This window comes from Lutjanus erythropterus, chromosome 8, assembly GCF_056507025.1.
Source record: "Lutjanus erythropterus isolate fLutEry1 chromosome 8, fLutEry1.hap2, whole genome shotgun sequence".
NCBI lineage: Eukaryota > Metazoa > Chordata > Actinopteri > Lutjaniformes > Lutjanidae > Lutjanus > Lutjanus erythropterus.
In genome coordinates this window covers 9,355,227-9,382,363 of record NC_139324.1, presented here as the reverse complement: position 1 = coordinate 9,382,363, position 27,137 = coordinate 9,355,227, and the positions used below count along the sequence as shown (strand labels likewise).

General features: G+C 38.1%; 2 protein-coding genes across 2 annotated transcripts; both read left to right on the top strand.

Annotated features, from left to right (window-relative positions):
* Nucleotides 1-1,380: 1,380 nt before the first annotated feature.
* Nucleotides 1,381-11,043, top strand: LOC146322447 (uncharacterized). The gene is made up of 5 exons (XM_084723970.1): nucleotides 1,381-1,714; nucleotides 5,630-5,763; nucleotides 8,668-8,809; nucleotides 8,934-9,085; nucleotides 9,198-11,043. Exons 1-5 carry the CDS (start codon nucleotides 1,648-1,650, stop codon nucleotides 9,279-9,281), a joined length of 579 nt encoding a protein of 192 aa, XP_084580096.1. The 5' UTR covers nucleotides 1,381-1,647; the 3' UTR covers nucleotides 9,282-11,043.
* An 8,755-nt stretch (nucleotides 11,044-19,798) lies between these two features.
* cd28 (CD28 molecule) lies at nucleotides 19,799-25,626 on the top strand. Its single transcript, XM_084723969.1, has 5 exons — nucleotides 19,799-19,946; nucleotides 21,449-21,651; nucleotides 23,565-23,721; nucleotides 23,846-24,042; nucleotides 24,935-25,626. The coding sequence occupies exons 1-5, from the start codon at nucleotides 19,874-19,876 to the stop codon at nucleotides 25,034-25,036; spliced, it is 732 nt and encodes a 243-aa protein (XP_084580095.1). The 5' UTR covers nucleotides 19,799-19,873; the 3' UTR covers nucleotides 25,037-25,626.
* Nucleotides 25,627-27,137: the final 1,511 nt, after the last annotated feature.

Here is a 27,137-nt window from a genome sequence, read left to right as displayed (position 1 = left end):
GGCGGAGAAGTCGGAACCAGGTGAGCAGACAGGACAGGCAGACCAGCCAATGAGGGACAAGCAACAGGGAAGTCAGGACCAGGAGAGACTGTGATGACAGTCAGACACGCCAAGCAGCCACAGGGACAGGCAGGCAAAAACCAGGAACGTTGAGACAGATCTCAAGGTCAGGAACAGAAGGCTGTGGTGAATATCTGGGAATCAGGCAAGGCAGGAGAGTCAGAGACAGGCAGGGTAGGCAATGGGGAAGACAATCCGAGAATAAGGGCTGGAGAGTCTTACAGAGAAATACTGAAGAACAGTCTGGCAAGGAGTGAGAGTGATGGAGAGGCTTATATACTGGGCTGATTGGGGATGAGCTGCAGGTGAGTGGAGTTGGGCTGATGAGGTGGGAGTGGCTGGCAGGTAGAGTGGAAAATTACTGAAGCAGAGGGACAGGAGGGAAACTGTGAGAATAGGGAACTGATCAAGGGAATCTTGGCCTGCAGAACTGCAACAGTAAATCCGTGCATTTCCAAAGGTTGCATTTTGCACTAAAAAGATGAACATATTCTAAATAGAATATACACTGACATAACAAAAACTTTTGTGGAGACAAAAAGAAAGCATGAATTACAAAAATACTAAGCATCAACTCTTCACCTATAGCTGGATCTGGCCAAAGCTTATCGTCCCTATCACAGGGTACGCAGACCAATGAAAATACATGCAAAATGTCACAGAACAGTGTACACGATGTTGCTTCAATTAAGTGAGCTCGTGTTAGTGGCTAGTTAAGAAGCACCAGTGAAGTCTCCACAGCACCTGCTGCCACCAAATGGCACAAAACGGTTAGATGGTACTTGGAGAGCTCGATATTTTCTGAGGTGGTACATGGTCTAACAAGTCTGACGAACACTGACATGAGTTTGTTGTTGCTGCTTTGAGAGCATAAGTCAAATGGTGCATATGTGTAGCATTTTGTTGCAAAAATGCTGAACGAATTGTTGAATTACAGAGTTTCATTTTTGACAAAGTTGAGATGTTTCTCTCCAGGTGTTGTATCTTATTTGTCTTGTGTGAAGAGTTTTGACTCAATGACACAAATTATGTAACAGGTATGGAAGTGGTTGGTAATCTCCCTCACCCACTCTATGTGTGTGTGTGTGAGAGAGAGAGAGAGAGAGAGAGAGAGATAGAGAGGGGGGTGGGGGGGGGAGAGAGAGAGAGAGAGAGAGAGCATGTATATATGTTCAACGTGAGACTATTTGGGGTTTTTTTGCATGCACATATCTATCTTAGCATGTATGTATGATTGTACATGTACAAGTGTTTATGTGTGTGTTCATGTGTTTGCAGGCTTAATTATAAGCGTGCGTGTGTGTGTGTGTGTGTGTGTGTGTGTGTGTGTGTGTGTGTGTGTGTGAATTGTTTGCGGTATGGTTTCACAGCTTCACACAGGAAATGTTCCTTTCATATTTCTCTTGTTCTCCTGTCTGTGTAATGTTCAACAGAGAGGCATTTCTGTGCCCACTAGCCTTTTTGCAGAGAGGACAGTGACAATCCCACTGCACCTTGCAGGAGAAGAAAACTTTCCTTGGAACAGACTCCAATCAAAATAATCACTGATTTCACACTGATAATCACTGTCAAGGGATCAGGAGGAAGATGAGAGCCAGGGACCTGGTGATGGTGATGGTGTGTCTGAGTAATGGAAAGGTCACAGGATGTTCAGGTAAGACAACACAACGTTGGTGAAATTGCTTGAGAATTAAATCTGTTACAACTGAAACTGTTGAGATGAAGAATTTTTGATATCATAACTTTCAGAATGACTCCAAGGACTATGCTCTGTCAGCGATCCGCAATCAGATCCTGACATCATACAGGAAGAAGGAGTTTGGTTCAATAAATTTAAAAAGCTATTTATACTTCAGTAATACTGAATGCTTTTATTTACACCACCATGCTCTGAGAACATAAACTTCAGTGACAGAGAACAAATGGCAAAATTAAAGTAATCAGTGTTGATCAGTGAGTTATCAGTGCAACTCCACTACTTTTTGTGATAATTAGCAGTGTATCTAGTTACTTTCAAATTCAGTAATACGGTTACAATTTCTGAAATTTAAAAGGGCTTGTTACTTCATAGGAAAAAGCGACTTTTACTTTTATTTTTATTTTTATTTATTTTTTTTTAACTTTTTATCAAGCCTAACCATAAGGATCTGGTGCCTGTACGGACACAGGTGCAGGTGCAGCAACAACACTGCAGCGAGCTCATCTGCAGCTGCTGTGGCATTTGTCACAACCTTTGGCTGTAACAACGTCACACAAGGCCCAAACAAAGGAACCACTAAATGTAATGTCTGCGAGGATAACAGGTGCTGACTGACCTCATTAGACTTTATCAGATAGCTGACAATGCAGTATGATCAGCTAGATGACGTTAGCTTGCTGTTTTACAAAGTTGACTGTTGAGTATTTGTTTGGCACACCTGTGTGCAGAGAACACTGATTTGCCATGAAAAACAAAAAATCACATTCCCTGCTTTTTCATGGAGGAATGATGGCGACTTCATGATCTTGTCATGCTCTTTCATTTGCTTTAACCTGTGGGATGTCTCTGTTTTTCTGTGACTCAATTTGCACCGAGTGTTTTGTGATATCAGGTCATTTGGTTGTGCACACTCTACCTCCTTTCTTTCAGCACATGGAGAACACTGTTCATAACCTGTACAAAACTCCTCGTAGTAGCTTTAAATAATCTTCTAAACTTATACAAGCATTATCACTTATGAAATACTGATGCCTCTATGTGACTTGTATAAGCAAAGGAGACCATCTGCAACAAGATTGACTATTTCTATATAGTTATTCTTAATACCTGCAAACACATTGGAGTTTCCTCGAAATCAGATGCAACAAGCATGTTTACATTTTCCTAGCCAGCCAAAGTTACTGTGAGTAGTACGTTAGGCAGCTGAAAAGAAGCAGGAAGGGATTTTATTTAGATAATTTTATACTCAACAAAATATGAAAAGTTCCTTGTTGTAGCTTTAAAGCTGTAATATGCAAAATGCCCCCAATCAAGTAAAGAAAGAAAAAAAAGAAAAAGAAAGAAAGAAAGAAAGACTAGAACAAATTTCCAGCTCTATATATACTAATACACTGTATTATTCTTCAAAGCTTTTTGTCTGGCCCCTCCATTTCTTTTGTGTATTGCATTGTGGGATAGCAGTTTCAATAAACACTGCTCATAAAGTATAAACAAATTTACCACATATATTGACATCTTGGAGCATTCACACACAACACAACACAACACAACACAACACAACACAACACAACACAACACAACACAACACACAGCAACACTGTGCAAAATACCCCAGAATCCAGAGATGTTTTTTGCGTCACTTATGATGAAATCCATGTTGGATAACAGCATTGTAAGGATTCTGGGGTATTTAGCGCAGTTACCTTGATTAGACTTTGTGTTGTAGTCGTAGTGTGGATATAGGACGCATCTTTTGCTTTTACAGTAATAACACATTTCAAGCAATATACATTTTTCTGGACAGTTAGGGCTGTCAAGGAGACCAGAATGTGTGTTTTTTCCTCCTTGCTGTCACTGAGCACACAGCCATTCTGGATGTGATGGAACAGAATAGTTTCAGGGGTCTTCCACATCAGACACTGATGTGGAATACACTTGTCCTCAAAGTCCAGTTCATTTGATTATTATATATTGTTTATTGTAATTATTATAAACACTGCATACTGGTCCACTTGAGAAGGTGGTCTCCAGTGTGTTTCATGTGTATTCAGGAAGGATTCGTATCAGGTCTGAAAACGACTGTACCAAAAAAAAAGAAGTGGACTGCTATTGGGATCTTGCAATCAGCAGGCTTTCCTACATCATAGCAACAACATAAACAACTGTTGCATAGATGATGATACAAGTGTGTGCTCAGACACAGAATAACAGTGTAAATGTGGAAGCTGACCAGCAGGTGAGTGGGGTGGCAAGTGTACTCAGGGACAAAGCAAATGCACCTGATATAAAAACCTCAGTTCATGGGCTGCAGTCACTCTCCTTTTCCAGTGTTGCCAAAGTTGTCAGTTTTCCAACTGGTTTAGTTGGACCCTCAGGTGGGTCACAGGAGATTTTATTTGGGTCCCCAAATAAATAAGACTATTGAAGAAATAATGCAAATTTAAGATTTATATCTGCACCTCACCTTTCATAAAGTATTAAAATGTGTGTATTGTTGTACTGATTAGAGGAAAAACTTCTTCCACATGCTCTTATTTTGTCTCATTAATGAAGCTGTTTAAAATGTTCAGCACTATAAAAACAAAAAGTTGAGAAAACTCAAAATTTCAAGGCAACTTATTTCAATAGATTTTTGAGTTGTATAAACTAATATGTATTTTGTTGAGATAATTTACTCTCTTCCTTAGATAAACTTGAATATTTGAGATTTAGAAACCCCCCCAAAATTGTATTTCAGAAACTACTGAGTAATCTCATTGAAGTGAAAATGAATAATGGTTAATATATTAAATTAAAACCATTTAATTGTCAAGACACCAAATGATGACAAATCAGGCTGACATCTTATTGTGAGCAAGTTTTGAAATGTTTTTTATTTATTTATTTTTTTGGTTTGTTTCTAAACCACAAAGATTCCAGTTTATCTAAAGAAGAAAAGAAACTAAAGATTGTAGGTCAGCAAAACCTCTTTCAGTTTATTTCAAAACTTAAGAATTTGAGTTGGGCTCCAAACTCAAAAAAGTGTCACAGTAAGTTGCCTTGATATGTGGAGTTTGTTTTCTTGATTAATTCAAGTATTTAATGTGTGTATGCATGCATCAAGGTTACATAAGGTGATGCAGAAATGGCAATAAAAATGGTCAGCAACAGTGATTTGGGTCGCAAGGGTTTGTCAAGAAAAAAAATAACATCTATTAGAATAACTTCTTATCATATTTGCTGACTCTTTTCTGATTTCTCTGGCTTCCCCTAGTGTCCCACCGTGCTTGAACAAAGACAACATTAATCTACTGTAACCCTAATCCATTAATGCCTTTAGAGCCAGCTTCAAACCCAAAACAGCAGTATTTGACAACCTGGGAATGAGTCAGATGCTGATGCTTTGGGTTGAACTGATTGTTGAGTCTCATTCCTTTATTTTGGGCTGGAAGCTGCTGTAGTGGGAAAATTATACACTGAACTGGTCCTCTTAGAAACTTCTCATGTTCTGTCAGGCACTAACTGGTTACTCGTCCTTGAACACAAAGCTGTTCTCCCTTTGGAAGAACAACTTCTGATAACACAATCACATCCTGACTCCTGATAAGCACTTCAGGTCCATCCTGACCCAACCTCCTTCATCTCCTAACCCTATAAGACAGATTTACATTCTTGACTCATTATCAGTTCCTTTTACACTCTGTGTGTCTGTGTACTGATCCATTGCAAAGCTCTATTAAAACACCACAAAGACAACCTTGGTCTTCGTGCCTGTTTTCATTTTCAGATTTTCCACCACACTGCCTACTCACAGATATGATATTTTTTCCTTTTTTCTTTTCTTTTTTAGTATTTTTATTATTAATTGCTTCTTGTCTGTTTGTCTTTTAGTTGAGTCAATTATCACAGTGTCCAAACTCAGCAAAGCACCCGTCTCCTGTCCATTTATCATGGCCAGCAGCTCAGAGTTCAAGTATGTGCTACTCTTCAATGACAGCTTCATCAACGAAATACATCTGAATAAGGTCAGTGTGTCTCTGTGTTAATATGCTTCTGTATTTGTGATACAAAGATCTGCAGCTAGCAGGTTTCACTTTCTTTAATTCCAAGGAAGAAATGATGCCACATCAAATACCTTTTATAGATTTATTTTTGTATAATTAAAATTTCATTGATATTGTCTTCTGCCTTGTATTTTGTTGTTCATGTTTGTTGTGTCATGGTATCAGCACATGTGAAATGTACATAAGGCTTTCTCAGCCTGTGCACAATCACAGTTTACACATTTTCAAAAGATTATCCAATCAGTTTCTTCCACCCAAAGAGACTTTACTTGAGTTGAGTATTTGTTTGGCACACCTGCTCTTTCATTTGCTTTAACCTGTGGGATGTCTCTGTTTTTCTGTGACTCAATTTGCACTGAGTGTTTTGTGATATCAGGTCATTTGGTTGTGCAAACTCTACCTCCTTTCTTTCAGCACATGGAGAACACTGTTCATAACCTGTACAAAACTCCTCGTAGTAGCTTTAAATAATCTTCTAAACTTATACAAGCATTATCACTTATGAAATACTGATGCCTCTATGTGACTTGTTTCTATATAGTCATTCTTAATACCTGCAAACACATTGGAGTCTCCTAGAAATCAGATGCAACAAGCATGTTTACATTTTCCTAGCCAGCCAAAGTTACTGTGAGTAGTATGTTAGGCAGCTGAAAAGAAGCAAGAGGGGATTTTTATTTAGATAATTTTATTTCTGACATGAAATTTTGTGGTTATCAAGAAAGAAGTACTACTCAACAAAATATGAAAAGTTCCTTGTTGTAGCTTTAAAGCTGTAATATGCAAAATGCTCCCAAACAAGTAAAGAAAGAAAGAAAGAAAGAAAGACTAGAGCAAATTTCCACCTCTATATACTTTAATACACATATATTGACATCTTGGAGCATTCACACACAACACAACACACTAAATACTTGATAAATACTTGATACTTGATCTTGATAAACTACAAGAAATGCTGCTGAGTTCTGTCAAGTTAGGAAGTCACAATATCTCACATCTGCTTCAGGACTGCACTGCACTAAAGTCTCATGCAAGTGAGGGTTTGTTCACATGGTAACCTCACACACACACACACACACACACACACACACACACACACACACACACACACACACACGCACACACAAGTATGCTGTACAGATTGGTTTATTGCTGATGTTATGTGAGCTTTTTGTTTTGTTGTGTCCTCTGCTGAACAGTTGGTCATGTAATATTACCTGTCTGTGACGACTTGCTAACCACTTTAACAAACAACCCATTTTGTTCACACATTTGCCTCGAGGTTCATCACAATCTGTACAGCATATGTGCGAATGTGTGTGTGTGTGTGTGTGTGTGTGTGTGTGTGTGTGTGTGTGTGTGTGTGTGTGTGTGTGAGGTTACCATGTGAACAAACCCTCACTTGCTTACAGTGCAGTCCTGAAGCAGATGTGAGATACTGTGACTTCCTAACTTGGCAGAACTCAGCAGCATTTCTTGTAGTTTATCAAGAGGTGTGTATTTAGTGTGTTAAACAGCCACGTGGACGCTCCGTGTTGCACAGGGGGAAATGTGCAGGCATGTTCTTAACTCCTAAATAGCCGTGGCAAACTGTGACTATTAGAGCTGGGACTTCACTTTGACCAAAACTTAGCCAGGCACACCACAAATCCAGCAAAATAGAAAAAGATTTTGCTGGAATAAGCGGCAGGCAGCAGGTAGCTTGTGACAGCAAACACAACACAATGACAGCAGAATAAGTAATGTTTTTTCTAGAGTTTTCTTTACTTACTCTGTTAGAATTGCTTGGATAGGTTATAATTAAGTTTGTGTTTGATATTTAGAGCTGTAATAATCTATATGAATCATTCTGAGTTTCTTATTTCTCCACCTCAGCACCACACACACAGTTACATGTAGCAGAGATCTCCAGTTATTTCTGTCTACAAACACAGCTCTGTCTGCTGTGCTGCACTGCAGGAAGGAGCTTTAAAAAGATTGAAATGTCTGATAATTGTTTTCTAACAGACTCGAGGACTAGTGCAGCGTCAGTCTCCTAAATAATACAGTCCTTTGCAGATGCTATGCTGCAAAATTCCGCTTTGAAAAAGGCAGCGCCATCATGGTTTTGACTGCTTCATCTCAATCAAACTATTGCTGTCCTTCAAGAAGGCCTGAGGGGATTATTTTTGGTCCTGCCCATTGTAAATCAAAATCACTTAATAAACAAACACACTGGCTGTGGCCTTCTGTCCCAGTGATGAAGTCCTAACCAATGAATGAGCCAGCTCTAACCTTTCTCTGCCTAGAGACAAAAACAAAACAATCTTACTGGATAACTCTATTTTGCTGTTTTCAGGACAGTAACCTTTTCATTTCAGAAGCAAAGTTGATAGAAAATTACATTTATAATTAGAATTGGAAAAGAATAGCCAAATGATTAAATGAAATAAATCAAATATAATACATTTAAATATAACATTTGAAATACTGATGTTTGGATTTCTCTTTACACAACAAGATATGTAATCAAGAGAACCTTTGATAACATTAGAAGAACAAACTGTATTTTTTCACTAAACTAAGAGTTTTAAGGCAGCCCTTTCACTCATCAACAAGTTAGATTTTATAGGGAGGGCACACTTAATTACTTCATCATTACATTACACTACACTACCAACTGCTGCAGCACAGTGGTGTGTAGTGTAGTGTGCTGGTGTAAAGTTTGTCTTTGATGCTTGTGAAATTGTGGGTCTCAGCAGATGAACCATGTCAGAAACTGTGCACAGAGTTTTGACAATTCATGTCCCTCACTATTAATGACAGTATTTCTCTCTGTCTCTGTCTCTCTCTCTCTCTCTCTCTCTCTTGTCCTTCATGTAGCAGTTGGACTCTGCCGATAGTTTGTTTTACGGCCATTTTGAAGTCACGGCCCACAACAGTGGAGTGTACATCTGCAAGAGGGAGGTGATTTATCCTCCACCATCCAGAGCAGACTGTCACGCCACTGAAGTCATAGTGGCAGGTAAAATGCATAGCCAAAAAAGTCTACACATCCACTCAATTATGTTACATTATATTCTTTTGATATGTACAGTATGGAATATATTAAAATATAATATGTAAATTCTGTTCTGATCAATCAATAGAAAAGCAGTCTTTGCAAACAATCAATGACAGCATCCCAGTAGCCAGGCAGAGCTGTCCGGTCAAGTCTCCATTAATCCCACACGAGGTGATGTGGTCAGTATGTGGGTTTTTATTGGTCTACAGCCTCTCAATCACCTGCATTATAACATGGGTAAGAAGGAAAACACGGATAGACTGCACTCAGTCTCCTGTTTGTCACGCCTTTTGAAAACTTTTTATCACAAGTAACACCTCTCTCTCTGTGTCTTTGTTTAATTCCCCAGAGAAAGCTGAAGAGAGACGAGGAGGATACAAATGTGTACGTCAACACCAGACCTGGAGAGCTCAGGAAAACCACCAAAGTTTAACAACAGCATATTGAAATTATAAAGAATCATCCCTGCTAATAATCTTCTATGGATGTAGGGTATAGAGAGGAACAGACAGTGAAGCCTGTGTGCATAAATGTGACAACAGCTCTGACTGAGGTAGCTGGAGTTCATTTTTTTCAAACCAGTAGTATTAGCTAGCCAGCCTATTAAAACAAAATTGCGCTTTTGTGTGATTACCATTAACAATAATATGTCATTAAAAATGAACTCTTGGGGGCCCTCTCCTGGCCAAGTGGGTGCTTAGCTGGGTTATGTTTTGGGCCCCTCTGGTGTTGGGCAGGTTACTTTCAAACTTTTACATAATACTAGTTTCTACATGTGAAACTTATAAGCTACTTTTTCAGTGTGTAGAGTAATGTGTTACACCACTTTTACATTACTTTAACCAAAAAAACAGTTATATATATATATATATAAAAGTTATATATAAAATTTTAAAATGGAAGAGGGTAATGTGTCATAGTGGGGTCCCCCGCAAAAGTAAAAAGATGTTTCACTCATTCCTCCTGTCACTTCCCGTCTGTGGCGGCTGCATACAGAGTCAAGTCTCAGCTGTTCCTGCGAGCTGAAGCATTTATTTATGTTTCCAAGTCTCATTTATGTTTCAAGTAGGTTTTGCAGCCCATGCAGGGCAGGGTCTCTCTCTCTCTCTTTTCCTGTTTCACAGGAATTTGAATGTCAACGTAAGACAAATGATAATAATATCAAACCACCGCATGACAGTAAGTGTTTTGTTTAATGGTCTCAGTCAGCTGGAGCCAATCACAGCTGAGATGTCCTGAACATACTCTATCAAAGGGCTGATTAACATAGACAAGACAATAGTATTTTATGTTAAATCACTTTGCTTGGTTAACTGAAATAGATCTCATCTCATATGCTGGGGTTTACCATTTGTAATTTGATGTGCTTTCAGTGAGTTGGGCTGTGTTTTTCCAGCTTTTTGTTCTGTATGTGCAGTTGAAATGTTAATATTATATGCTGTTTTAATTATCAGGATATTGAACTGAAGATGCAACTGAACATTGTTCATTTATATTTTAGAAATTTTGATTTTAAACATTTAATTTGAAAACTAAAAATATCAACATATTTATATGAATTTAGTTTATAATACACATGACGGACAAAAACAGAGCATTCTTATAGAATGTAGAGCATTCTTATAATCAGTCTAACTGCAATCAAGTCATGGATCAGTGTACTGAAAATGGATATCATTATGTGGTTACGAGGTTACAGCGAGATGTGAGTAATTTCCTTCATGTTTCGTCAAATTACATATTGAGCAGTTCAGAAATGTCTCATGAATGAGGCAAGTTACTTAGAAAAACCCTGCAAGAAATTTTGTCGTTGATAAACATGCAAATGAGGATTCACCGATTATCACTATTCAAAATAACTGTTCTCATACCTCTGGAAGAAATGAAAAACATGTCAAGTTTGACTCAGCAAAAATGAATATAGATGAATAAATACTGCTGACCTTTCATGTCAGTGGCTACTATAGTCACTCATTGTGGTGGTCAATATGGTCCAGTGTTCATATATTTATAATTTTACAACAAAGGGTTGTATAACGAGATGCTAGTTGAAGTTCCCTTTATGTTACTCATAAAAATCAAACTTATATTCAGTAAATTCTGTGACTAAATAATACGTCATTAATATGAAAAACACTTTTCATGGTGGAGCTCTGAGGATGAAGTCTAACAGCCAGAAGAAAGAAGCTGCCCTTCAGTCAGGTGGTGCAGCAATGAATACTTGTGTATCTTTTGCCTGATGGCAGCAGGGTGAACCAGCTGTGGCTGGGTGGGTGCTGTCTTTTACAGTCCTCTAGGGTCTGTGCAGGCACCTTCCACCTGACGTCAAGAGTACCAGTGATGTTCTGGGCAGTTTTAAAGATCATGTAAAGCGACAATAAATGCATGTTCTGAGTTAGTCACACCACAGAGACACATGCTAATAACCACCCAGCCAAACTGAATCATTAAATTAATTGCTAAGTGTCAAACACCACTATGACCTGAATGTGATCTCAAACATGGACACTCCATCTATAGCAGTTTTACTGGACATGTCCAGACATGTTTGAGCCGCCAGAGACCAATGACAGAGAAAGGATAGTATTTTGTTTCTTCTGTGTCGGGTTGTTGGAACTGAAGTGAGCTGAAGTGAACTGCTGAGCTGATTTGGACTGAGAGAGTCACTGAAGCTAGTTTGTTTGTAACTGACTGTGAGGGTGGGTTTGTGGGCCTTTTATACACTCCCCAGCCGCTTCATTAGGTACACCTGTTCAGCTGTTTGATAATGCAAATATCTGAATGCATTTAGGCACGTGGACATGGTCAAAAAGACCTGCTGAAGTTCAAACCGAGCATCAGAATGGGGAACAAATGTGATTTAAGAGACTTGGCATGGTTGGTGGTGCCAGACAGGCTGGTCTGAGTATTTCAGAAACTACTGATCTATTGAGATAAGGTTTACAGAGAACGGTCTGAAAAAGAGAAAATATCCAGTGAGCAGCAGGTCTCTGGGAAAAAAATGTCTTGTTGATGCCAGAGGTCAGAGGAGAATGGACAGCCTGGTTCAACATGATAGAAAGACAACAGTAACTCAAATAACCACTCGTTACAACCAAAGTATGCAGAAGACCGTCTCTGAACACACAACACTTTGAACCTTGAAGCAGATGGACTACAGCAGCAGAAGACACACCGGGTGTCACTCCTGTCAGCTCAGAACAGGAAACTGAGGCTACAGTTCACACGGGCTCATCAAAATTGGACAATAGATGATTAGAAAAACCTTGTCTGGTCTGATGAGTCTCAATTACAAGTAAAAGAACTGGTGTTAGAAATATACCTAAGTAAAAGTACAAAGTATTTGTCACAATAAATACTCAGAGTATTAGTTATGTTTAACTATAAGCTACAAAACACATTTTTTTCATCATTTTCTTTTTTTTTTGGTCATCTTTTCTCATTTTTCTTTGTTTAATTTTCCTTATTCAATGAATGGCTCTCCCATTCTGCCAGGTAGATTACACAGTGTAATGCATATTTAAATGCCAGTAAAAGTGCAGACTTGAAAATCTACTCATAAAAGTACAAGTACCTCAAAAAACTACTTAACTACAGTAATTTGAGCATTGGTAATTAGTTATTTCCACCTCCGCCTATGACATTTGATTGACAGTTCCCTCAGGAGTCCCAGCACAGAAGCCAAGCACTGTACTGCTGTGGACACCTAAAGACACGAGCAGCAGCAACATGTATTAATATACAAAGGACCCCCCCCCCCCCCCCCCCCCCCCCCCCGAAAAAAAAAATCAATACCTGTTTAGTGTATAGTATATTTAGAACATGTTAGTTGCTTTACTTTGTCACACCCACATCACAATTTACATGGATTTATTACGTTTGGTTTGTGAAATTATTGCATAATTTAAGTTATAAATCTCCAAGCACAAATGTCCAATTTAAACCCAATACAAGAAAGTGTACAAAAACTTAAATGACAATATTCCAAATTTGAATTAAATCTGATTTGTAATACTTTTTATATGCTTACTAATTATGTACATGAGACCCTAAATTAAATGGTTAGAAGACTATTGTGGATTTGAGGTTTTACAGGATTTCAGTATGACTTAGGTAGAAAACTACTTTTAAGTAGTTATTTATAAAACTTTACTTTGACATGGAAGTGATCTTATCTCTAAGCTAAGTCTAGACATGATTTAAATGATTTTCCCGCTGGTTAGGTAGGGTTATTTCAGTTTCGGGTGAAATGCAACCAAGACCGTGGTGATTTTTGCATCAGCTTTATAAACAATATGATGGGAATTATTAAAGGTGTGACAATTTAATAGAAACACACTCCCAAGCTTTGTGTTTGGTTTTGTCTGTCGCCCCACTACATCCTCTGCTGATTAGTACATGTTGCCTAGCTTCGATCTCCTCTACCATCACCGTGATCTTGTCTTCTAGCAGTTCACTTTTTTCTTTTTTTGGTCCATGGCTATTCATTCACATACAAAAAAACAATAAACAACAACAACAACAAAAATACAAAATAAAGTTGAGAAAACTCAGAATTTCAAGGCAGCGACTTCACAATTTTTTTTACTTTTAATTCAAACTCAAACTTTCAAGTTTTGAAATAAGTTTTAAAATAGCTGACTTATAAACTTGAATCTGAGCTTTAGAAACCCAAAAAATGATGTATTTCAAAAACTGTTGACTCTATTTATCATTATTTAGATGCACTGAAAATATTAAATTATTAACTATAATTCACTTTAACCTTAATGAGTTTACTCCACAACTTTTGAAATACAATACATTTTGTTCACAAAACTCAAAGATTTTTCACGATAGGGTCTCCTACCTACTTGATTCACCAAAGCTGTGCTCAGACAGAAAGCAAAGTTTTGAGTTCATGTTTAATACCCAGGAGCAGTAGAGTAACACTGCGTTCATGTGGTGTCAGAATAATTGGATAAATGAGTTCTCAACCGGGAAAATTCACATGAATGCCCCCTCAAGTGAAGGGACAGCATATATATTTTCTAGTCTTCCTACCACTCAAAGTGCTTTACAGTAAGGCACATTCACCCATTCAAACCACTAGTGTAACCAGTAAAAAGTCTGTGAGTGTGCATCAGAAATACTGGGTGCGCCACATATAATTTTCTCCACAACACAGAGCTGCATGTAGACGAGGTTTCTTGTTAATGGTGTCAACAATCAAAACCAATGTGATGCTGAATGACATCAGCACCAACCAGGCAAGCTTGAACAAAACAGCTGCATAAGTGCATGTTTTCTTACATGATTATGGCAAATAAAAATAAATTGTATGCTTCGATGAACATACAATATTTGTTAATGAAAGGAATAATACCGTAAGAAAACACACTCAAGATATAGGCTGCATGCATAGATACAACAGCATGTGCACACATTATCTCATTTAAGAAAACCATGAATCTTTTCAGCGTTCTGTGTGTGAAAGTCACGAAGCAGGTGACGAGGACGTGGAAACAGCAAAATCCACCTAAACTAAAATTATGATTAACGACAACAGACCAAATTTTAGCCTCAGAAAAAGTAACAAACACAATTAGAAATGACATAGAAAACATGAATAAGACCTTCCCTAAAGACAGACTTGGTAGAATCTTTATTTTTATGAATAGAACCAAAGATTTGCAGTAGATTATCCCATCCCTCCCCCCTTTTGTTTGTTTGTTCTGTTTTTTGTTCTGTTTTTAGTATTTGTATTATTGCTGCTTTTTTTGTGGTTGTTGGTTGAGTTTGTCTCATTTGATTTTTTCCCCTTTAATTTATCTAATTTATTCAAAAAAATTGCAATGTACACAAAAGAAACAGTTGTCTGGAAAGATGAACTTGTAATCATTGGAATAAAGTAATAGAAGAAATATATATAAGAAAACCAGACTGACACAATAAAAGCTGCTGATAAAACAGCTGATTATAAAACAGCAACCACTAACACTTTCTTTACTCGTATAACAAGCGATGATCTGATAACAGCTATATACAATGTATGACAAGTCAGGGTGAAGTAGTTTAGTGGTTTCAAGGAGTACACTGGTACTGCAACAAGTCTGGGACAAAATCACTTTGTATTGTAAAACTTCATCGTGCTTCAGCATACTTGGATAGAAACATGAACCTTCACTGGGATGCTAGTCTCAGCCAAACATCACCCAGATACTAAAACAACAACAACCATAGTGTCCATGTTTCCACGGTATGACTTAAAAACTCATTCACAACATCTGAAAAGGGACCATTAGAAGAGCAGTGAATGCAACAGAGAAACCAAGAAAGCAAATACAAGTAATGTTGGCTGGAACTGGAAAATTGTAAATGGCTTATGGGATTTTATTTGACTTTGTCTTTTTTCTTTGTTATCTGTATGTTTTGCAGCGCAAATCCACAAGGGAGATTAATGTGTTAGCAAATATGTTGAGTCTAAAATCAGAGTTTTCAATGTCACCAAGGAGGCTCTCCTTTTAACTTGAGTGTCAGATTTAATCAGCTGTGTATGTTTACTATGTATGTTTACTATGTACCCACTAGGCTGAACTCATGTTGCTTTCTATGTTCTTTGTTTGTTTTACTCTAGTTCAGTTTTCTTATTTGTTCCTGTCCATGCACTTGTCTTCACTTGTTCTGTAATCATTTCTTTGCACAATAATAATAACAATAATAATAATAATAATAAAAGTGACTTGATGCACTGTTTCATTAAAAAAGTGACCTTCAAAAAAAAAAAAAACATCAGCTGTTAATACGTCGCTCTTTCACTGATTTTTTTCCTGATGATGTTCTTTATAAGTTATATAGATTCTAAACTGAGGGAAGATTTTGTATATGCAAAGTTGCTGAGCTGCATTTTTGTAAAGTCACTGAATAAAACTGTACAACAGCAGCACAAACTGTGTGCATTGCGCTGCCATGGGAACCTGAGGTTGGTGGTGCAGTTATTTTTCCCATTTGCTTCAGGTCATATTAATACTTTAAATGTTACAAAGCAGATCATCCAAACACCAAAAAGCCACCAGTATGAACAAATACAAACTTCACTGTGTTACAACGAAGGCTGTTGGTCTGAGGAATGACTGTAGAGATGAGCTAAAAACACATAGGACCTTATCGAACTAAAAAAAACTCTTCAGAAACAAAATATTGAATTATGTTTTTGTTGTTGTTTGTTTGTTTGATTTTTTTTTTTTTTTTTGTATCTCCTCTGATTATTTAGTTCTTGCATATTAAATGGGTTGATTTGTTTGAGCCGACTGAATTAAAATATCTTGGACACTGATGGCTGCAAATATTGAATTATATATTGAAATATTATTTTCTATTATTAGTATATGAAGAGAAAAAGGACTAGAAAAGTTCTCAGCCTCTCCCTATCACTTTTGAACATGAATAGAATTTGAGTTGCACAGCACATATTACTGATGATCTCATTTGTTTTTGTTTTTATTGCTTAAATATTTTACTTTTTTACATGATATTTTAACATATTCAATAAAATGATTAAAAATATCTGCATAAAATAACAGAGAAAGCATGAGACTGACAGCATCATGTTTAAATCTGCTCTATAAAGTTTAATTCCTTAATATGCAGTTTTGTCACATTAGAAATAAATAATGTAATAATGTATATTTTTTTATGTTCTCCTTTGCTCTCCATTATAACAACCTGTTCATGGTCACTGAAGTGGATGGTTCGTGTGTCAAATGATGCCCCAAATGGCCCTTTTTATGTGACCATGCACAGAGCCTGAAGAAGAAAGTTAAGTTAACAAAGCAAGTTTGACGACCACTGTCGTGATACCCGTTCTCTCTGACTGGGGTCTTGGGTTTTGTCGAGCAAGCTCATACAATGAAAGCCTGGCTGTATTGAGCTTCCTTTGTAGTAGAACTCTTTGGTCTGCTCAGTCTACGTACAAATAACACAACTTTACACTTTAAAATTGTGTGCAGTGCATACACCAAAGTCAGCTTTTACATGCAAGTGAAACACCAATCCTTCTCATTAACTTGTGTGGACAGCACATTCATAGTCAGGTGACCTTTGTTATCATCTGTAGTCTGGTGACACTCATTGTCATAGTTACAAAAATAATTCGATTTTGGCAACAAAGCTACTGGGATAGGTTTAATAAAAGACTTGGTTTAACGTAAGTGTGTTATATATTGTAAGTTATGCAACACAAGTCAGGCAATGCATGTTATGTTATGTAATGTAAATACTGGCATCTTTGATATAACACATGAACCCCGGCCTCATGACCCATCAAATCACCCCACTTCCTCCGTACACAGACTTTCTTGCTCTTTACTAAGTCACCTGGCATCTTTTTAAATGGAAGGGACTGGAATATCACCTGCATACAAAAATGGACTTATGCATTTGTGCATATGCACTGCACACAATTTCAAAGTCTAAAGTCATGTGATTTATAGGCGCAAAGAAGAAATGGGCTGAAATCCATGTTAACTAGGGTTAATAGGGAACTTATAACAACAGACGAGTGCATATTTGGGCCATTAGCTTCCTGGTTTTTATTGGATATTGTGTAAACTACATTGAGTTCAAGATAAGATAAGATAAGATAAGATAAGATAAGATAAGATAAGATAAGATAAGATAAGATAAGATAAGATAAGATATTCCTTTATTAGTCCCACAGTGGGGAAATTTCCAGTATTACAGCAGCAAAGTGGATAGCAAAAATATAGTAAAATCAATTTAAAAACAAGACAATAAATAGCAAACAAGCAATATAAACGGAGATATAACGGGGGAAATATAGAACATAGGAATGGTAACAATATATATATGCAGTATTTTCAAATTTACACCATGACACAGAGGAAATGTTGATATTGCACAGTGAAGTTAGGAATTTAGGTACAGACACTGCACACTGGATGATAATACACCTGGTTGGAATATTGATATTGCACACAGGAATAATAATGCACCTGACTCAACGATTGATATTGCACCTTGAGGTTGAAATCACCTGAGCAAAGTATTCCACTGTATGAAATGAGCAAAGTTGAAGTACATTATAATGCAGTCAGTTTGTAAGACTTGGTGTGTGTGTGGCACTGCTGGTTGTAGAGTCTGACAGCTGCAGGAAGGAAGGACCTGCAATAACGTTCCTTCACACAGTTTGGGTGAAGAAGTCAATCACTGAAGGAGCATAAATTTCATATGCTGAATTTTCCACATGTACAGACAGACTTACTGACTGATTATATTTTCGCACTTCACCCTGAAACAATGACAGCAGCAAAAATAAACCACTGTTTTCCGGGTGACTGAAGACTGTACTGCTGACTGCAACTTCTGTAAAAATGGGGCTTAACCCCACAGTGTTTCCAGGCAAAACATAGATGTGACGTAACGGTGACACCAAATGTCATAACATCAGCACTTTCACTGTGACCTATCTGAAAACACAGTGACTAGAATAGAATAGCTATTTTCCACTGTTTGCAACTCATTGCTGATGAAATGCATGGGGCGTAAAAAAATGTATAAAAACCTGTGAGAAAATAACTGAAACAATTTGTGATATCAGATTCAAATATGAATAAAAATAATAAGTCAGTATATTCCTAATTGCTGCTCCCAGTAAATAAAGTTGCATCAGGAATGATATCCAGAATAATAAGCCTATGTCAAATCAAATATGCAGGTCATACAATAAAATGAGATTTGCATGCTGGGTTGAGTGGAGCCCTGTTTGACAGATCATCCACTGTGGCAAACCCTAATTGGAGAGAGACCAAAAGAAGACTTTGAGACATGGGGTACCTCAGCCAGTCCTCTCTGATGAACATGAACCTAGTCCATAGGCATCAGATTTACAGAGGCAGGCGTGACACAAACCCACCAGCGATCACATCCTTCATAAGATGCATTGACATATTCTGCATTTTATACTTTTGTTATGTGCAAAAAAAAAGCAGCATGGCACCACCAGACTGAGTTGCAAATGTAAATTAGACTGGAACCATTTCAGTTCAATTCTGATTTCCAAGGAGTTCTCAATATGTATAGGTCAGCATGCATCTGGATGCAATTGGATAAACCTACAACATATAAACTATTAGAGCAATTAAAATGTGACATATCAGTGCTTGTGACATTATTGTGGCCTTGCTCCTTTCCTTCTTAAAGTATTTAAGAGTATTTAAGAAAATGTAATGTTAAGTAATACCTTCATGCTGGTCACAAACCGTTACTGAATTCATGACATTTTTCACCCAGCATAAGTAATTACAGTTGAGTGGCAGCGGCTTCTGCTGCACATTCCACTCAAAGCATTGTGTAATCTACTCCTATACAGCTTTTCTCTGCTCACGCTGACAGAATTTCCCATTCTGCTTCAATGTAAAAGGATTGAACGATGCCCTTCAATAGAAAGACAAGGTGGGAGTAATACTGATTTTCCCTAAGGAAGGCTGAAAATGTTTTCACTTGAAATCAAATCAGCTAGCCTGGGTTAGGGTCTATATTTGCTACAACTGCAAGATGAAATCATCAGGTCTTAGAGTGACCTGGTGAACTATAACAAAAAGATCACTGTGCAGCCTCTGAGAGCTTTGTCCATTTTTCTTTTTTTGCCACATTTATCACAAATGAAAAATGATTTCTCTTTTAATTTGGGATTAATTTTATTTTATTTTTTTTCAATACAAACAATTGAAACTGATGTAGTTGTTCAATCAAAACCCCTTCAGAATGAAAAAAGTTAACATTACTGAAATGAGCTCTTCTCTGCTTTCCTAAAGAACCGCAGCCAGTCAAATTTGCCGTCTGTCTTTACCGGCAGTTATCATCATTTCCTGTGGCACAGAGTTTCCATGACAGCAGCCACACCACTATAAAGGTAAGTTTGTACTGTTTTTGCTGTATTTTAATGAAATTTTTTCAGTGGGAAGGTGTTTGCTTGGTGAATTGTCAGTCTGTGGCTTTGTGTTTAACTGTGAGAGACACTGCAGGATGTTCCTTACTCAGTGTGTGATGGAATCGATTGTGTTGACAGTCCTCAGCCTCTGCCTGCCTGTGTGGAGTGGTGAGTATAACCAGACTTATGCTGATGGGGTGATAGTGATGTCCAGAACATGGATTGGCAATACTTTTTGCACAGTCCAGTGTTAATACTCAACTATCAAGTGACAACAGACGCATGTTCAACATGTTGTTATTTGGCAACTTTGCTGGATCTCTCTAGGCTCTCACAACTAAAACCCTGACCTTAGCCAAGGGTGACTCCATCAAAGATGAACTGACATTAGTCCTAACCTAATTAACAAACTCCACCTTCCAGAACCTGTAAAGCTCAGTAATGAACATGATTTATCTGTTTGATCTGTACAAAAACCAAAGCCTAAAAACAGTTCACTGTTATATTCTTCTTTGAAGGGATATTTTGGATATTTCAAGAGGGGCTGCATGAGGTACTTATCCATAATCAGTGCATCGCCTACAGTGCTGTGCTCCTAACATTTTTTAGTAACAAGTGATGAAATCGAGTGTAAATCAGATTACATTATGGTAAATGATCCCTCTATTGTGAGGCATCATCTTATTTCTGTTTTATAACAGTTTTATTCCTATGTGTTTAGTTGGAAGACTAGACAGAGCATGAATTCTTGGCTTCTTAGACAGCTATCTACATGTTAGCTTATACTGAGGAATTGGCTGGTTTTGTTTACGGTTGGAAGTAGGTCTGCGACTGATGATTATTTTCATCACGGATTAATCTGTCGATTATTTTTTCAATTCATTGATCAGTTGTTTGGGCTATAAAATGTTACAAAATGGTCAAATATCTTGATCAGTGTTTCCCAGAGCACAAGATGATGTCCTTAAACATCTTGTTTTGTTCACAACTCGAACATATTCGGTTTATTGTCATAAAAAAAATCACATTTAAGAAGCTATAATGTGAGAACTTTGACTTTTTTTCTTAAAAACACTAAAAATGATTAATTGATTATCAAAATAGTTGTTGATTAATTTAATAACGATTCATAACCGATTAATTGATTCATTATTGCAGCTCTAGTTGGAAGTCTGTGAATGTCCCAGCTTCACTGTGAGGACAGGACTTCTGCAGAACTGCTGTTTGCAGTAAAACCACACTGTTTTGTATTTTATAGTCTCCAAGCGTTAAACACAGAGGAAGTGATGTGGGTGTGGAGAGTTTCGGGATTTTGTCACCTTTAACAGAGTTGAGTTACGAAAAGTAATGGAAAAAGTACTTAAATTAAATACGACTGCTGTTTAGTAATTAGTAGAGTAATGTAATTATTGACAATATGTAATAAGTGATAACATTTTTCAAGTAACTGTCAAAACGACATTAACAGAAATGGGAAATTTTCCACTGGCAACAGTAGCTGTGAAAAGTTTGCAACTGTACTGAAGTTGGTTCTTCCTCAAGTTGCTATCTGCTCATTTCTAAAAACAGTACATCTGTGGAGATCTTGTCTGTCTAATGTCAGGACACAAAATGCAACACACTAGTCCAAATCTGAACTATTTCCACCCAACCCTCCCCTTTTCTGCCAGCTGTGAAGGTAATCCAGCCTGAAAGAGTGGTGAGCACCAATGGTACAGCACAAGTCCAGTGCTTCTTCCAGTCCCAATCCTCCTCCCTGCCTGAGGAGCTCCGTGTGACTCTGCTGAAAGGCCTCCACGGCACCCAGGAACTCTGCTCGTCCATCCTGAACTTCACAGAGCAGAGGAAGATGGTTGTGGAGAAAAAGGGACAGGTAAGTTTATGGATTGCTGGATGCTTGTTCCAACTTAAAGCAGATAATGTGATGTCACATCTAAAAACAAGTAGGACACGATAAAAACATACAAGATATGAATAAGCTGGAGTTCCAGAAAAAAGTGAATTACACTCGTCCAGCCTACTGGAAATAAAAGTCAGGACCAGATTTTCAGTCTGACTGAGACAAGAAGCATTTAACTTGTTGTATATTTCTGAGATGATAAACGGCAGTTTGAGAAATATTAGAGATGTTCACACCCAAGTTTTTGACAATCACAGTCACATGGCTTTACAGACTGGAGATTTAACAAAGATTGAATTTCATGCCTAAAAACCTTTGTTACCACCAACAGAATCTCTGTTTTGTTATACTTACACTGCAAAAAGTTCTCCACCATCCAAAATCCGATAGCTGCGATGCACTGGATGAGGTCATTTACTGGGCTAAGGTTATTGGTGGAAGAAGATAGGCATAAATGTGTGTCATCGCCATATGATTGATATGAAATATTACATTCAACTTTATTGTGACATATACTATCATGCAAGTACAATTGCACAGTCAAATTCAGTCTCTGCATTTAACCCATCCCAGTGTGAGTGCTAGCCATCGTGCCCCTAAAGAAACATTATGTTATATTTGGAATTTTTTTATGATTTTTGTGCCCCCAGTTTCGGAATGCAATTCATTGATATACCGCTGTTGTGCCAGGTGTAGCAGCAACAACATGTAAAACTTGTCTGACAATCAGAAAACTAAATACCAGAAGGTTGAGGCAGAGCAGCAAGATGACATCACAGGAAAGACCAGCAAATATCCAGTTTAATCGCAGTCAGTGTGTACAGATGTATTTTTGCACAGTAGTCAGTGAGGCCCAGCTGCCAACACTCTGCTCAGCAGCAAGTCCTCTCACAAGTTGGCCAATCAGAGGAAAGTGGGCTTTCAAGTCAGGGGCCCTTAAAGAGACAGGAGCTACAATGGCTTGTTTCAGACACAGGATGAGTAGAGGGTCCACATAAAGGGGCAATTTAAGATAAATACGGAGGTTTTTGAACTGTGAATCATGCAAAGCTACTCTGACTGAATCACAGATTGGAAATGAAAAAGCAGGAAATGAGCAGAACGGGGTAATATGACCAAGTGCAATAGCGAAATCACAGAGCCAGGACCAAATTGATTTATTTATTTATTTTTTTTAAAAAGGAAATATCTGTGGGAAATCTGCAGTGCTGTAGAGGTGACTGGACCAAAAAGTTTGCTCTTCAGATGAAAGAAAACATGTTCGTTTGGTACAGACCTCAATAAATATCACATCATCACAAGTTTCATTGTTTTTTTAATCAGTGAAGATGATTCAGATGAAATCAGATGAAATGAGATTTTGTTTGCATTTTCCCACGCAAAGTTACAGTAATTAGTAAGCTAGCCAGTTAAAGACAAGCAGGAGATTTTTATTTAGCTAATTTTATTTTTGACACTGTATTTTGTGGTTATGTACTAAAATGCCACCACTTTTCTCCAACAAAATATGAAAGTTCCTTGTTGTAGCCTATAGTCATAATCGCAGGTCATAAACAGATTAGACTTGGAAATGGAGCATCAGAATTATTTTCTGACTTTTGTCTTGGAGGACATATTTTCCCCTTTTCCCCCCAAGGAGGGTCTTTAGGAGACTTGGATTAAATCAGACAAGAAGTATTTTACTTTTTTTGTAGTTGTTTTTTACATTTAAAAACTGGTCATTGTTCACTTCAACTGTTTGGGAGGTTCTACTGTTTTGACTAACAAATTAATCCTGACCCTCAGTCGGCATGAGGGTGAGTAGATAACGACTGAATTTTCATTTTTAGGTGAACTATCCCTTTAACAAGATCATTTGCTAACCGATGGAATCAAATGTGTTTCAGGTGCAGTGCTCTGCTCAGATGAATGGGCCTGCTGTGGAAGTGACAGTGTCTGGACTGAGAGCCACAGACACAGACATGTATCGTTGTGAGATAGAGGTCTTCTACCCGCCTCCATACCTGCGGCTCAGGGGCAACGGCACACTCATTCATGTCTTAGGTGAGACGCTCACACATGACATGCAGACACTCACGCATGTTAACCAGCTGAGCTCACAGTTCACATATTCTATCATTCGGTATTCAGTATTAACTCTCTGCTCATCCATTTCATGTGTCCACAGGCAGCTCTGACTGTCCTGTGCAGGGGGCTCGCAGACAGATTGCGCACAGGCACGATGAAGAAGAGGACAGCGAGGACGAGGAGTTTCGAGGTGAAGGAAAAGGAGGACAAGAAGGAGAGGTGGCACCAGTCAGTGCTCCTGTGGTTGTACTGATAATACTGGTCATGTTTGTCCTCATCATCATTATCTCCTTCCAGGTCAGAGCATTACTATTTTATTTTTATTCATGCTATGATTGTGATGATGATTTATGTCATTAATAAGTGGTAGTTGTAAAATCAGTGAGTAGTCCTTGTATTCCTGTTATGCATTTTCTTGTTATTTTTTGGGGTAATTTCTGTGTTTTTCAACCCATTTCCCCATGTTTTTGTTTGTAAGTGCCTAATAGGGGCAATGACTCTTTAAACTGGTACAATACTGAGCGAGACCACTGCAGCCCTCTGCAGCAAAACAGGCTGCAATGCAGTCCTTAAGGGCAATTGCACTCCATCAAAGTATGCTCACTAAAAGTGCTGCCACTGACAGGCTCAGAGTGTTATTCTAAGTGTCTGGCAACATAATGAAAAAGATCTCTTCAGAGATAGACCTTTTCTTAAAGCGTAGGATTCTTTTTTGTTTAGCCAGAAACAGACAAATTATTGCTTTCCTCAAACCCACCAGACTCCACTGACAGAAACAAAAACTTGACAGACACAAAATAAAACTCACCATAAAACAACTTAGTTCATCTTTGCACCGTTCCAAAACTCACCAGCTTCAGTTTGGTCAGAATAAATCCTTAATTCAGTTTAACAATGTTACAGTTTCATTTAGGACATGCATGTATCTAAAGCGATGTCTTTGAGAGCTGATACAACACAAGCAAGGATCTAGTCAGGAGAGAAGTCTGACAGGACATAAGTGCCTACAGGCAGTGCTAGAGTGCATGAGCTGTATTGGCTTTTTTAAAGATATGTATTTATTAGGGGTGTAACGATTCACTCATGCATCTGATGCATTGGACTTGAATGTTTAAGATATGAATGAATAGATTGATCCAATTATTTTCTATTGTTTATTGCATGAAAAACTGTTTTTTTCCGTTTGCAGACTCTCCAGTGTGAACAACGGAGGAGGGAGATTGTCCCAGCGGGGCCTCCTGTGCTTCACAAAGTGGATGCTGCTGCATTTTCATGTGTAAACATTGCATGAAAAACACACAACGGTGTCTCCTCCACCTCTGAATTGTCACCTTGGGCTCATCGTGTCCAAAGCAGCCTTGTATATGCCTACAAGCATTAAAATACAATTGACTGTGAATGGAGGATTTCAAGAATATAAGGTTGGGTCAGTAGTGGCTCTCTATGAAATATCACCTCTGTTATGATTGAGGTCCTTGTCTTCCCTTCCTCTCCTTTTCTCTTCTTTCCCAGGAAAACACCAACATGACATCTGAGTGTCTGCTTATCTTACTTATATAAGTAGTAAAATAATGTTTACGTTGTTGTAAACACCAACTATATTACAAGCTGAGGCTTTGGAGTTAACTGGAGTTGTGAAAGCACCTGTGCACCTTGCAGCTTGTATGTTTAATACTGTGTACAAACTACTTGTTTGATTAAAAACGGAATCACTTGATGTTTAACATAGCTAAATAGTCCATCTAAGAAAATGCAGTGCTTTGAATCATTAGGCTGCATTATGGCTATAGAATTGATTTTCCTGTGACTGTTGATAGTTACACTATATTTGTAAATGTTGTTGCAATTGCAATGTAAAGCAAATATTCATGTTGGATATTCCATAAGATAAAGTTTCTTAACTTTAAATTGTAGTTTTGTGTGAGTCATTATTATTTTTTAAATACATAAATATCATACATCATGAACCATACAGATTCAAAACCAGATTCTGTGCTGTCAGTTGTCTCTTTTTTTCAAATTTCCTCCAAAAACTAATCAGCAAAGTGCTGAAGATACATGGAGCAGTTTACATTTGATCAGCCGAAGAAAAGTTGCAGGACCAGTGTGCAGGATTTGGTGGCATCTAGAGGAAGGACTGGAATAGGGTTCATTTTCAGTTTCATGCCTCAGACCAACACACTTTAGTTCACAAAACCTGCCATAGTGGAGATACAGGGCCCCATCTTACACTGAGCTAAAGCGCAAGTGGAAAGCATGATGCGCAATGGATTTAATTTATTCAAGGTGTGTCCAAATCCACCTTTCCCATCCTGCACCAGGGGCAGGAGTGATATTTTGCCCTGCCCCGCCCTTTGCGCCACCAGTGCAAAGTGGGATACACCAATCAGGTGTGCCCAAGTCCCCTCATTAATTCACAGGCATGTTTAGGCCGAACATGAAATAAACCAATCAGAAAGTCAGCTCTCGTCACCTTTAAGAGGCAGGTGCGCCAGCAGCACAAGCGGAGGCAGCATGATGGCGGATCTACCAGGATGAAACAAAGAGAAAAGGATTCGCAAAGCGAGGAGACAGATCTCCTGTTTCGAGGAGTGAAAGTGCGAGAGCACAATATATGGAGACAGCAGGACGTCTCCAAAACAGCTTCATGTGGAAATAGTTTATTTTACATTAATGCCTGCAAAAACCAATACAATAAATGAACCACAAATGTCATGCAGATATGTAACTGCTTATATTTTAGCCTGAAGCACCTTGTAAGTATGTTGTATTTTATAATTAATTATTATCATCATCGTCATCATTATTAACTCTGCTGGCTGAGGAGAGAGAGAGAGAGAGAGGTGGAGAGAGATGGTGCAGTAGAGAGGGAGGCGAACCGATCCAGTCTAGCCGCGAAGGTTCTCGGTTCTGCTGAGGAGCAGAAGTCTGGTATTCTCTCAGACCACTTGAGAGAAAATTAAGCTGGGAACTTTTGCCCAATGACACAAGTAATAAGGTGCTTTAACACAAAGGTCTTTCCATAATGCTGTCAGACACTTAGAATAGAAAAAATAAAATAACATTCTGAGCCAGTCAGTGGCAGAACAAACACTTTTAGTGGATGTGACATTGCCCCAAATGATGACATTGCAGTCTTGCTCAATAAAAATCATTCTCCTCAGCAATCACCTAGACACAGAAATATGGGAATAGGGAACAGGCTCCACATGGACTCACTGAAATATGCAGCTACAATTAAGTAATAATAAATCTTAGAGGAGATGCACACCGGACAGGGCAATCTTTATTCAACAAGGGTCGATTTGCTTTGCATGACTGTTCCACACATTCACACCTGGAAACTTCCCAGTATAACCTCAGTCTGAGCTGCTGGACACTAACATGGTCTT

What these genes read in the sequence shown, in the direction of transcription:
- LOC146322447 (XM_084723970.1), top strand. Translation starts at nt 1,648, where the DNA reads ATGAGAGCCAGGGACCTGGTGATGGTGATGGTGTGTCTGAGTAATGGA. An exon ending in CACTGAAGTCATAGTGGCAG is followed by an intron (nt 8,810 to 8,933) that starts GTAAAATGCATA and finishes ATCAATCAATAG; the next exon opens with AAAAGCAGTCTTTGCAAACA. An exon ending in TCACCTGCATTATAACATGG is followed by an intron (nt 9,086 to 9,197) that starts GTAAGAAGGAAA and finishes TTAATTCCCCAG; the next exon opens with AGAAAGCTGAAGAGAGACGA.
- cd28 (XM_084723969.1), top strand. Translation starts at nt 19,874, where the DNA reads ATGTTCCTTACTCAGTGTGTGATGGAATCGATTGTGTTGACAGTCCTC. An exon ending in CTGCCTGCCTGTGTGGAGTG is followed by an intron (nt 19,947 to 21,448) that starts GTGAGTATAACC and finishes CTTTTCTGCCAG; the next exon opens with CTGTGAAGGTAATCCAGCCT. An exon ending in TTGTGGAGAAAAAGGGACAG is followed by an intron (nt 21,652 to 23,564) that starts GTAAGTTTATGG and finishes AATGTGTTTCAG; the next exon opens with GTGCAGTGCTCTGCTCAGAT.